Source organism: Lipophrys pholis (genome assembly GCF_963383615.2).
Source record: "Lipophrys pholis genome assembly, chromosome: 13".
Taxonomy (NCBI): Eukaryota; Metazoa; Chordata; class Actinopteri; order Blenniiformes; family Blenniidae; genus Lipophrys; species Lipophrys pholis.
Genome location: NC_137632.1, coordinates 15,023,899 through 15,036,284, shown reverse-complemented (window position 1 = coordinate 15,036,284; position 12,386 = coordinate 15,023,899). Strand labels below are relative to the sequence as shown.

Sequence of the window (12,386 nt, the reverse complement as noted above, 5' to 3'; positions counted from 1 at the left end):
GTGTGATCATTCATTCTGTATCTGCCAGCTGTAACACCCACACCCAGAATTATCCATTTAATTAAACCCCGTGCTTTTGTGTACCTTCAGTTACTTGATTGTGACTAACAATTGATCTTCTATTCAAATTTGTAATGTTTCATAACAGGTACAATAAAACTCAGCAATTGCTGCAGGATAAACGGACTCATAAAAAATACCAGAGCTAAAAAAAAACAAAAAAACCCAGAAAAACAGGTTTCAGACCATAAAGAAAATCCTATGTTAATGATATGGCCCCATTGTAGTGTACATGGTCATGTAGTGCAGTGAAACGTGACAGCAGCCATTTGAGTGGTCTGAATTCACTCTATGTCAACCAACGTTTTTCAATGGGATATTTGCTTAAATAATAACCCTACCCAACCTGCCCTTTATGCTTATGATGTTGCTTTGCTTCAAAACAATGCAATTAAATGAGGTGTCATGGGGCCCTGCACAGATGTGACAACACCTCAGTCTTTTGCATCAGAAGTGTAGGAGCAGGGAAACATATTATCCTTGCAAGGCAGGATTACCCAGGCCAGGACCAGGACTGAAAACATATCGACGTTGATGCAGTTAAATCATACAGTTTTGTAACGACTGGTCGCCAGTGGCGCCGCTATTTCACACATTTTGGTCAATATTGAGCTGCGCTCATAGTCCAGACAAGCCGGTAATGTCAGGGCGGAGCAACAGGAAATGAGTACACGCGGAAGACGTGAGTCTGTTTAAATAAGAGTTCAATGCATGCAGAAATGAGGTAAGTCACCAAGGTTGCTATTGTGTGAAGTCGACGTGCATCCCTTGTCTGCAATAATACGCGAGGGAAGAGACCAAACTACACATGTTAAGAAAAAGTGTCCACGTTTGTGACACGTTTACCCCGATGACACGCTGCAGCTCCCTGGGAGAACGATTCTTACCGCAAACTCATATTATTCATAGTCATGTCAGATGTCATTGTTGCACAAACCGGAGAGCTTCTTACAGGTTCTTGGTCCTTTTTTATTATTTGCAAAAATAATACCCTGAATATGCCTGTCTAGAAGGCTTATCTATGATAGACACAGTGTATTCCTATGAAAATCTTAACTCAGGTGCTCAAATTCTATGATGGACATCAATTTATTTACTCCTGAAACTTTGGCCCAAACAAGAAGAAATTTGGATGTCATGAATTATGGTCACTTGATAAAGGCTTAAGCATGGATTATTACAATAATTGCATTCATTTCTGATTAGACTGCAAATAAGACTCATCTGCACCCTTATTAATTGTTTAATATGATTAAAATGATTGTTTAAATGAGCAACACTCCTATCTGCCCCAGTTAAAGCTGTCTTCTTTTTTTAATCTGTCATAGGTTTGTCCTGATAGTACATCTTCTCCTCTGGCTGCATTTGGCAGCAGAAAGCTTCGTCAGAGGACAGGAGGTCCACAGGAAGCCCAACTTTGTCCTGATGATGGTGGACGACTTGGGCATTGGTGACATAGGCTGCTACGGTAATGACACCATCAGGTGAGTCCTATCTGTGGTCATTCTGAGTGTGAACGTCATGCTATCCTTTCTTGAAACTATGTGATCCAGCTTGTAAATGAAAATAGGGCATCTGGTAGTCAATGATCTATGTGCCTGCATTGACATGTAAAGGTTAAAGAAGAGACCGGGTGAGTGCTGTGTGCAAGTCCACATCAGCGAGCGATCCGATTCTATATTCAAGTGTCTTTCAAATCTGGATTTTATTCATCTCAGCTCAGTTTACAGTCAGTGCAACAGACAACAAACCCCTGTTTAGCCATTTTTGAGCCACATACAGCCCAGTTTGATCTCAATATAGCTGAACTAGAAAAAAACACCTAACCTATGAATAATAAAAACTCAAAAAATGGTTTGGTTTTAGTCTTAAAAAAAGATTTAAGTGCATATTGTGACAAAAGTCCGCTTTTCATACAACAAAAAAAACAAACTATTATGGAATGTTTTTTTTGTTGTGGTTTTTTCAAACTGCAATCTGGGTTTAAGGCAAAAGCTTGTTTGTTATTCCAAATGATTTCTGTAGCATTTATCCTGCATGTTTTCATAAACTCAGCCTCACAGCTCAGGGTTTTTTTCACTCGAGATAAAGAAAAGAAAAGCCTCCGCTCTGTCGTATGTATGTTTATCTCACTACAACTGTGTGACTCTCAGTAGACAAACAGCATTCGATATCTCATTGGTAATTTTTACACTTTGCCGGGTAATTCCACATCTGAAATGAACACTCTGGTGAGGTTTTGTAACAGTGTTGCAGATTGTTACAAAAAGGCACTGGCGCGTATACCATGAGCACCGGTGTACAGCCATGTGGAACACTGTGATAATGTGGGCTGAGTATTCCCTCAATATATTCTTTAAATGGTGTTTGTAATACACAAAGAGAGCCATGCAGGCCTCATCATAACACTGAGAATATCTCGCAGCTTTATTATGCTGCAGGGGAATGTTTGCTGGTACGGTTTGAGCCCATTTGCCTCCTCAGAGGAGGGCTGCTGCTACAAATCAATATAAAGTAGTTGCGAGTGATCACCATTATTCTGTGGTGGAGGACATTACCTGCCTCCACAGGGCACTGAGTTGTCTGATGAGCTGCATGTGGTGGCTTAACAATTCATTAAATCAGCTTTCATTGTTTTGTTTTGTTTTTTAACCTTCAAGTGTCTCCTACATGTTGTTTTCTACTGTATGCAGGACTCCTAACATAGACAGGCTGGCCTCTGAAGGGGTGAAGCTGACTCAGCATATTGCCGCTGCTCCTCTGTGCACGCCGAGCAGAACTGCTTTTGTGACGGGCCGCTACCCAGTTCGTTCAGGTAACAAACACTCTTGCTTTCATTTAGCCAGTAACAAGTAATCGCAGCTTCAGTCTGGTGTTTGATTTTGTCAGACATACTGTGTTTGGTCATTTATTTCTTGCATATTTGTGTGTCTGTTACCAAGGGATGACGAGCACAGGGCGCGTCCAGGTGCTGCTGTTTCTCGGCGGTTCTGGGGGGCTTCCACCCGACGAGACCACCTTTGCTAAAAGGCTACAGCAGCAAGGATATACCACCGGCCTCGTGGGTGAGAGAACACGATGTGGACATTTTATTTGTTGATCCCGCTCATGGAGTTTTCCTCAAAACTGTATTTAGGCCACGTGGAGAAAAGAACAATGTAATTCTCCAGCATATCTGCCATCATGTAAGACTTGAAGTTGGGCAAATTGTTCAGGATGGCACGCTGAATGTTTACAGAACGGGCATGTGGAATTCTGAGTGTAGATCAATCCGTGGTGGACGCCTCCTTGTTTCTCACTTGTTTGTGTGGTTTAGAGTAATAAGAAAACCTTGTTGTGCATGAGGAGGCAATTTGCCATCGACAGTTTCACACTTTTACAAGCATTGGCAGCACGTAAACCATATGGTTCTGCATACGGCTGGCACTGCTTTGCGAAAGTAATTCAACGTCAGGATAAATGTGCCGGCGATTATAGAGAAGAATGTGGGCTGCTTTGTAATCCAGTGGCGCTCTCGCCGCACAGTGAGACCGTCGGGTCCGAGTTTGGCTTTTAGGGTTTGCTTCCTGTGTGGAGTTTGCATGTTCTCCCTGTTCATGTAAGGATTTTCTTCGGGTACGCCTAAGGATGCATCAAAAGGTTGATTTGTGCTCAGTTTGTTGTTTCTGATTCGCCGTAAATCCCCAGGTAAATGGCACTTGGGTGTGAGCTGTGAGCACAGAGGGGATCACTGTCATCACCCGAACCAGCATGGCTTCAGCTACTTCTACGGTCTGCCGTTCACTCTGTTCAATGACTGTGTGCCCGGGGAAGGCAGCGATGTGCTGGCAGACCTCCAGCACACACTCCAAAATCTCTCCATGCTGTTTGGACTCACTCTGGTGAGTGTGTTCTTTTTTTTTTCCTCTTTCATGGACATGGTTACGCCGAGCTAAAAAAAAACAAACAAACATGGGGGCAGGCTTTTTAAAATATTCTGAACTCAAATGGGGAACGCGTTTGTCTTATGAGACGATGAGAAAGAATTTTAGAAAACAGAGGCTTGTTGTGCCGTTCTGCCCAAAGCAAACCGACTGATGTGTAATCACTGAGATACGTGCCAAAGGGCTGGGAAAAAAGTGAGAACAGAAGTTGCAATTGTGAAACTGAGTCATTCAAGCCAGAAACGTATTTTTTGGGGGGGAGCACAATGTCGAAAGCAGAATTTGGCAATAGTGGGTACCTGTGGGATGGATTGGAAGCAGCTGTGCCACAAACAAAAACAAGATTGAAACAAACAATTGGCTCTAAAAAGGTAGCACACCAAAGTACAAAATATCAAACAATAACTAAGCAGAGCGGCACTCCCTGACAAACATTAGCTTTTGAATTTAACCAGATATAACTGTTTTCAGAAGTAAGCTCAAATATTATGTGTTGGAATAGAGGACATTCACCCATAAAACATGACGGCTTTGGCCTGCTCTGGCATCTAGTGGCAGCATCATGAAACTGCATACAGATCTGCCTCCAATTCACAAAAAACGGCAACAAGTAGTGTCAAAGAGAAAAAGCAACGCAGTCCTTCTCACATGGAAATTCTGTTTGTACAGTCAGAATGACACACCACCAGAAAGGATATGAATCATACATCAACATATTCAGACTTTAGTTTGTAGTAGTTGAGTGCTAGAATGCAGTTTAAGTTGATTTGTTTCACTTGTTTGAGTCTCTGAAGTGTTTGCAGAACATCACGATGCAGTCCAGAGCAATTCTCCACCAACTTTAGCTTCACATGTTATTTCTGTATTCCTGTGAGTTGGTTGGCTGAAATGAGTGTGTAAATCTGTCAGAAGAAGCCTTGTTACTGAGAGGAAAGTATCTCTAAAACCCAATGTTTGACTGTTTGTATTTTTAGGTGTGTGTCCATGTATGTGGCCTATTTGAAGTCAGGCTGCGGCTCGTGGTGCCACTTTTATTTCTCACCATCCTAGCAACCGCAGTGTGGTATGTGCCCTTTAAGCTCCTGCCAATCTGGAACTGCATCATCATGAGGAACCAAGAAGTAATTGAACAGCCAATGACAGTGGAGACACTGCCCCAGAGATTGCTGGGAGAAGCACAAAATTTTATAAGGAGGTAGGAATGCATGTGTTGTTTAGTTGTTGGTTTGTTTTAATTTATTCTTAGTAAAGGAAAATGGTTGAGGCTGTTGAACCTCTTGTGTAGAGTTGTGGTTTGTTGCAAACACAAGACCAATATGATATGTCATCCTTCATGCATATGTGTGGACAGCAATTTTCTTTTGTTTTAGTTGTCACAAAATGATCTTCAAACATCCAGATTTAGGACTGAACTTGATCTTTGCTGATGCAATTTGCATAAGGAGAAGTGTTCATTGCATCAACCTCATCTCCACATACAGGCCAAATACACATGTTTCTACAAAGGCCATAAAAGTTTGACAGATTCTGTCTAATAACTCCCAGCTTAGTTTATTCACGTTGTATTGCTGCAGCTATGCCCCGGACACAGAAAGTTTCATATTTAACGTGGTTGCGGTCATGATTTTTATGTCATTTCCAAATTTGAAAACGGTATTACGCATATTGTATTTAACAAATTCTACATTAAATCAATGAAATCCATAACCACCTTCAGTTCGATAGTTTTTTCACATAAAGGCACATTTCACTGTTTTTCATTGTATAATTTATTACAGATGTTTTGTTTTTTTAACAAAAGTTCACTTTCTGTCTCAGGAATGCCGATCGTCCCTTCCTTCTCTTTTTCTCGTTGGCTCACTTGCACACTCCGCTGTTCAAAACTCCTGCCTTTGCTGGTAAAAGTCGCCACGGTCGCTATGGTGACAATCTAGAGGAGGTGGACTGGATGATTGGTAAGTTGAAGATCTTTGTGCCAATATGTCCTGATGAATCGCGGAACATCAGACGGTTGCCATCGGTGAATAACCCAGAGCAATATTTTTAGAGTAAGGCAGAAAGTAACCCCCAAAATAATTGGTCTTGTTAATGAAGAAAGTCGGAGGAGACATTGGTTCTCTTACAGATTCAAGTCAAATCACATTATCTAACTGGCTGTCCTGTTGATAGGTGAAATAACAGAGACAGTGGACTCCCTTGGACTGGCCAGCAATACTCTGATGTACTTTGCGTCAGACCACGGTGGACACCTGGAGGACTCCGATCTGACGACTGGACAGAAAGGAGGCTGGAACAGTATCTACAAAGGTCAGCCATGTTTGACCTTATTTCACTGATAGATACCGAATTACAAATTTTGGACCGTTTTCCATTTTAATTTACTGAGAGACGATGAACTTTTTTATGCTGAATTAAGTGGTGTCCTGTTTCCTGTTGTCGTCCCTTTAGGTGGAAAGGCGATGGGGGGCTGGGAAGGAGGGATCAGGGTCCCGGGGATTTTCCGTTGGCCCGGCAGACTGGCAGCAGGAAGAGTTGTGGATGAACCGACCAGCCTCATGGATCTGTACCCCACATTGAAATATTTAGCTGAGGATACAGACCCCGACAGGTGTGGAGTTTTCTACATGACTATTTCTGTTATGTTGTTTGCAGTTACATTAATAGAAAGATAATTTTCTGTCCCCAAAACTTTTTTTTTTTTTTTTCTGGCAAATGTTTGGAAAAGTTGAAATTATGAATCGTTGCAAAACAGAAAAGAACCACCACAAGCTGGTTCCTCTTAACTTCACCAGCTGCATCTGAAATCACTCCCCTTTTCAGAAAAACAGCAAATTTTATGGAACACGAGGCAAAGACTTCTTATATCTTGTATACTTGTATATGAGATGCAGGTTATAACTCTTCAACCTCTCTCCTTGCTCACTCAGACTGCTGGATGGCCATAACCTCATGCCGCTGTTGGAGGGGAAAGTTGGGCGATCAGACCATGAATTCATGTTTCACTACTGTGGCGTCTACCTGAATGCAGTACGTTGGCATCCACCTGGAAGTAAGTTTACATACAGACACATGAAGTTGGTAGTTGGTTTATACAAACGCATAAATTTGGAATTCTCGACAGTTTGAAGATCTTTTGAGGAATGCTGTAGTTTGACATTTTACACGCTGTGTTTATGGCTTAATGTTTGAAACAAAGTAGAGCAAACCCTTCATTATTCTTTTTTTTTATTTTTATTGCAGCAAGTCATATGAAAAGAAAAGTAATTATTTATTGATTGTATATAATCACCTAAAAAAGTGAGTCCTTTAAAATCATGTTGTTTTCCAGATTGGCTTAGAGGAAAATCATATAAAGATTTATGACCAAACAGTGTGCCGAGTGCAACTCCAAACACTTCAATATACCATATCTTCTCTGATGGCGCTTTAACTCCTATCAGTCCGTATGAACAATACGAGTCTTTGGACTTGATAACTGTCAGACTGTTGACTGCAATAACCTCCAAATACTTCAGGTCAGGATTCAGAAATGTTTTGGCGAGTTTCTGAACTATAAACCAAAGTCATATTTGAATTGATAGACTCATTTCTTCAGGATTAGTTTTGATTTTTTTTTTTTTAGCTCGAGCAGTTTGAACAAAAGCACTATTAGGTTTGCTTATAATTGCAATTTGAATAAAGCTCCGACTACTTTTTAAAAGTAACTTATTCATAACGTCACCAGTTTCCTTGGCTTTCTATTGCATGAACATTGCATTCACAGATATGTCATCCTACAGGTGACTCCATCTTTAAGATTCACTTTTTCACTCCTAACTTCTCACCCCCGGGGGCCGTTGGATGCTACGACACAAAGGTCTGCCTGTGTCACGGAGAACACGTCACACACCACAACCCGCCGCTGCTGTTTGACCTATTTCACGACCCCTCGGAGTCCAGACCTCTGAGCCCACAGACTGAACCCCGATATGCAGAGATTCTCGAACAGACCGCCAAAGCGGTGGCCAGACATGAGAGCACCCTCGCAAGCAGGCAGACATCGGACGACACTCATTCACACACCAGCACAGCCACACACGGTGTTGAAGTTCAGATGAGTTGGGACAAGATTTTGTGGAGACCGTGGCTCCAGCCCTGCTGTGGGACGTTTCCATTCTGCTGGTGCAAAGAGAACACGACACGTGTTTCGGAGCAAAAAGTCCAAGAATGAAAAACGGAAAGTTTACTGGTACGGGTTTGGTGAAACTGTTCTCAAAGAAATGGTCGAAAACAAATCTAACACTGTCATGCTGTATTTTAAAGGACAGTGTTAGCTGGGATGAAGTTCAGCCCCTGTAATCTGTTTATTTTTATTTTTTTCTTTCTTTAAGCTATTATAGAGGATAGATGGATTTGGGACTTTACAAGGGGAATTCATGAGATGTGAGGCCAAAGTTGCAATTTGTATTGTTTTGGTTTGATTTGAACTAAATGCAAGAATAATCAACAGAACAGTAACTCAGGACTTGCATTAATCTTGCACAACATTTTTTTTGTTGTTGTTTTTTTTAACCATAGCTTGGTGCTTTGAGGAGGGGCAGGAGGAATAAGGAACAAACTCATTTCAGTTCTTGCTCTTACATAATGTTGGATGCATCATTTACCCACCGAGTCTGGAAGACTCTACCAACCAATAAGAACACTTAAAACTGTGAAAGCTATAAGTGAAAAGAAACACTGCCATCCCATATTTGTCACAGGAATTAATTGAATGTCAGTGCCACTTTATCGATATGAAGGCGATTTATAAAAGTGCGAAAGCCATATTGTCATGCTCTTTTCTTAGATTTAAATATGATTAATCAAAGGCAATTACTGTATGATGGCAGAGACACCATTGATTAAAAATAGTTGCTCAAAAACAAGGACTTTAAACTAAAACACAAGAAATGAATAAAAGGATAGAAAAGAAAGGGAAGTGAAGGAACTACCACACTTTGTTCACGCACTACAGTGTTTCTGGAGTGACTCCATTATTAACATTCCGTAAATGCAATTGAGCCAGTAAAGATGAGAGTTTTCCAGTTTGAGTTTTATAAGTTAAGAGTGTTAAAGGTGCTGTTAACTTGTATTAAGTAAATGTATAATGTATAAGTTCTTCCTACTCCATTTCAAGTGCAGTACAGACCAAAAGTCTGGACACACCTTCTCATTCAAAGAGTTTTCTTTATTTTCATGACTATTGACATTGTAGATTCACACTGAAGGCATCAAAACTATGAATTAACACATGTGGAAATATGTACTTAACAAAAAAGTGTAAAACAACTGAAAACAGGCCTTATATTCTAGGTTCTTCAAAGTAGCCACCTTTTGCTCTGATTACTGCTCTGGACACACTCTGCATTCTCTTGATGAGCTTCAAGAGGTAGTCACCTGAAAGGGTTTTCACTTCACAGGTGTGCCCTGTCAGCTTTAATAAGTGGGATTTCTTGCCTTATAAATGGGGTTGGGACCATCAGTTGTGTTGTGCAGAAGTCCGGTGGATACACAGCTGATAGTCCTACTGAATAGACTGTTAGAATTGGTATTATGGCAAGAAAAAAGCAGCTAAGTAAAGAAAAACGAGTGGCCATCATTACTTTAAGAAATGAAGGTCAGTCAGTCCGAAAAATTGGGAAAACTTTGAAGGTGTCCCCAAGTGCAGTCGCAAAAACCATCAAGCACTACAAAGAAACTGGCTCACATGAAGACCGCCCCAGGAAAGGAAGACCAAGAGTCACCTCTGCTCATCCGAGTCATCCGAGTCACCAGCCTCAGAAATGGCAGGTTAACAGCAGCTCAGATTAGAGAGCAGGTCAATGCCACACAGAGTTCTAGCAGCAGACACATCTCTAGAACAACTGTTAAGAGGAGACTGTGTGAATCAGGCCTTCATGGTAGAATAGCTGCTAGGAAACCACTGCTAAGGACAGGCAACAAGCAGAAGAGACTTGTTTGGGCTAAAGAACACAAGGAATGGACATTAGACCAGTGGAAATCTGGGCTTTGGTCTGATGAGTCCAAATTTGAGATCTTTGGTTCCAACCACCGTGTCTTTGTGCGACGCAGAAAAGGTGACCAGATGGACTCTACATATGCCTGGTTCCCACCGTGAAGCATGGAGGAGGAGGTGTGATGGTGTGGGGGTGCTTTGCTGGTGACACTATTGGGGATTTATTCAAAATTGAAGGCATACTGAACCAGCATGGCTACCACAGCATCTTGCAGCGGCATGCTATTCCATCCGCTTTGCGTTTAGTTGGACCATCATTTATTTTTCAACAGGTCAATGACCCCAAACACACCTCCAGGCTGTGGAAGGGCTATTTGACCAAGAAGGAGAGTGATGGGGTGCTGCGCCAGATGACCTGGCCTCCACAGTCACCGGACCTGAACCCAATGGAGATGGTTTGGGGTGAGCTGGACCGCAGAGTGAAGGCAAAAGGGCCAACAAGTGCTAAGCATCTCTGGGAACTCCTTCAAGACTGTTGGAAGACCATTTCAGGTGACTACCTCTTGAAGCTCATCAAGAGAATGCAGAGTGTGTCCAGAGCAGTAATCAAAGCAAAAGGTGGCTACTTTGAAGAACCTAGAATATAAGGCGTGTTTTCAGTTGTTTCACACTTTTTTGTTAAGTATATAATTCCACATGTGTTAATTCATAGTTTTGATGCCTTCAGTGTGAATCTACAATTTTCATAGTCATGAAAATAAAGAAAACTCTTTGAATGGGAAGGTGTGTCCAAACTTTTGGTCTGTACTGTATGCAAAGCCAGATAGGCACGTTTGGTGAAATGGAGTGTGTTGTCCCTTATAATTCTGGTTTGCTCGTTTGGAAGTTTTTCCGCCAGCAAAGTACGTAATAAAATCATTGCCATATATTTGTTTGTCTGTATGTCTGTTAGCAAGATCATGTCAAAACTACTGCCCAGAGTTTGTCGAAATCTTCACCACAGATATTTGTCAATGAAAGATTCCATCAAATTTTGGATGTGATCTGCAAACTTCTTTTTTTTTTCTTTCTTTCCCGAGTCCAGGTCAACCTTTGGTGGACGTCAGAAATCTCTAGTTGCTCTTGTTTCTTTTTACCTCTGCCAAGGAGGTTAAAAAAATCATCCGCATTTATTTGTCCGTTATCAAGATATCTCAAAAACTAATGAGCGGCTCTTCATAAAAATTGGTACACAGGTGCATTTTGATCAAATGAAGAACTCCTTAAATTCTGGTGGTGATCTATATCCAAGTAATTGTTACAATAGAAAATTTTAATTTTGCAATATATTGTCTTGTGTTCTTTCTAATTATGAAATAAAATCACGTGATCAAGAAAATAAATAAATGAATGAAGGCAGATGATCTGGATGGCGAATATGTGTCATTTCCCTGTGTCCATGTCTACCCTTGGCAGAGGTCAGAAATCTCTGATCGCTTGTTTAATGTAAGTAGAGGTGAATCCAGAATTATTTACAGAAGATGGTAGTTAAAGCTGTCGGCCACTAGGGGGCAAAGTCTGACTGTGTTTGAGACAACTTGTAGTTGATCTGTGCAGGCTTGAGAGTCTTAATACACTCATATTTTGTCCTTACCATCTGAGCTCTGAGTCCTTTGTCTACTTACCACCTTCTTGTAAAACCAGAAATGAAAGTGGTTTAAAAAAAAAAAAAAAGTTCATATGGGATGTTTGTTGACGCTCTTTGGTACAATCGTTTGATTCCATCACTGGCATTTCGTTCGTTGGTAGCTTTGTTTTGTAGAGTAAAAAATGTAAAGATTTTTATTATGTTCTTTCCCCCTCATTGACAGTCATGGGCAAAATGTTACAAACATCCCCGAGTGCAGCGCAATCCACGGAAACACCATTGCATTACTAGTTTTTGAAGAGCCGAACTTAAAAACGACCTGTTGTACTGGATTGCATCACAATGTATAGGTACACTACACAACCCCCACATGAAGCAGTGGATATAAAGGTACTGCCCTAATAGAGCAGAACATTGCTGCTGTCTAATCAGCACTCGGTAATAAATTCCAGCCCATCTTTGTTTTTCTGACTCTCTTCTTTCCCCTCCCATCCTAGATTATCCTTAGAAATCATCAGATTTCTTTCCATCCATTCTCACTGAACGGTGTAACGCAGGTGACACAATATTGCTCTTTGATCTCGCAAATAGAATTTTCTTTTCTGTTGCATCCCTTCATGAAGATCAGCTCACCGAGTCAGCTGCTGAGCTGCACACCCGGGCAGGGCGCATGGCTGACCTACTTTGACACCCTGTGGCTCCACAGATCTTTGGTCCTAAAAGACTTTAAAGACTTTGTGAACTTCTCCATCATCAGTGTCATCACCATTCATTATCATCATCAACACGGTCTCCCTCCAGC

At 41.3% G+C, this 12,386-nt stretch overlaps 1 protein-coding gene across 2 annotated transcripts; it reads left to right on the top strand.

The window, feature by feature from the left end:
- The first annotated feature begins 710 nt into the window (after window positions 1-710).
- On the top strand, window positions 711-11,354 carry arsh (arylsulfatase H). 2 transcript variants are annotated; one of them, XM_080478514.1, is made up of 12 exons: window positions 711-784; window positions 1,389-1,544; window positions 2,754-2,875; window positions 3,003-3,125; window positions 3,748-3,941; window positions 5,063-5,178; window positions 5,802-5,938; window positions 6,153-6,290; window positions 6,432-6,591; window positions 6,911-7,032; window positions 7,763-9,142; window positions 10,741-11,354. In XM_080478514.1, the coding sequence occupies exons 1-11, from the start codon at window positions 768-770 to the stop codon at window positions 8,191-8,193; spliced, it is 1,716 nt and encodes a 571-aa protein (XP_080334640.1). In that variant the 5' UTR covers window positions 711-767; the 3' UTR covers window positions 8,194-9,142; window positions 10,741-11,354. The 2 variants fall into 2 exon arrangements, with proteins under 2 accessions (XP_080334640.1, XP_080334639.1); XM_080478513.1 differs by having other exon boundaries at window positions 4,958-5,178.
- The last annotated feature ends 1,032 nt before the right edge of the window (window positions 11,355-12,386 follow it).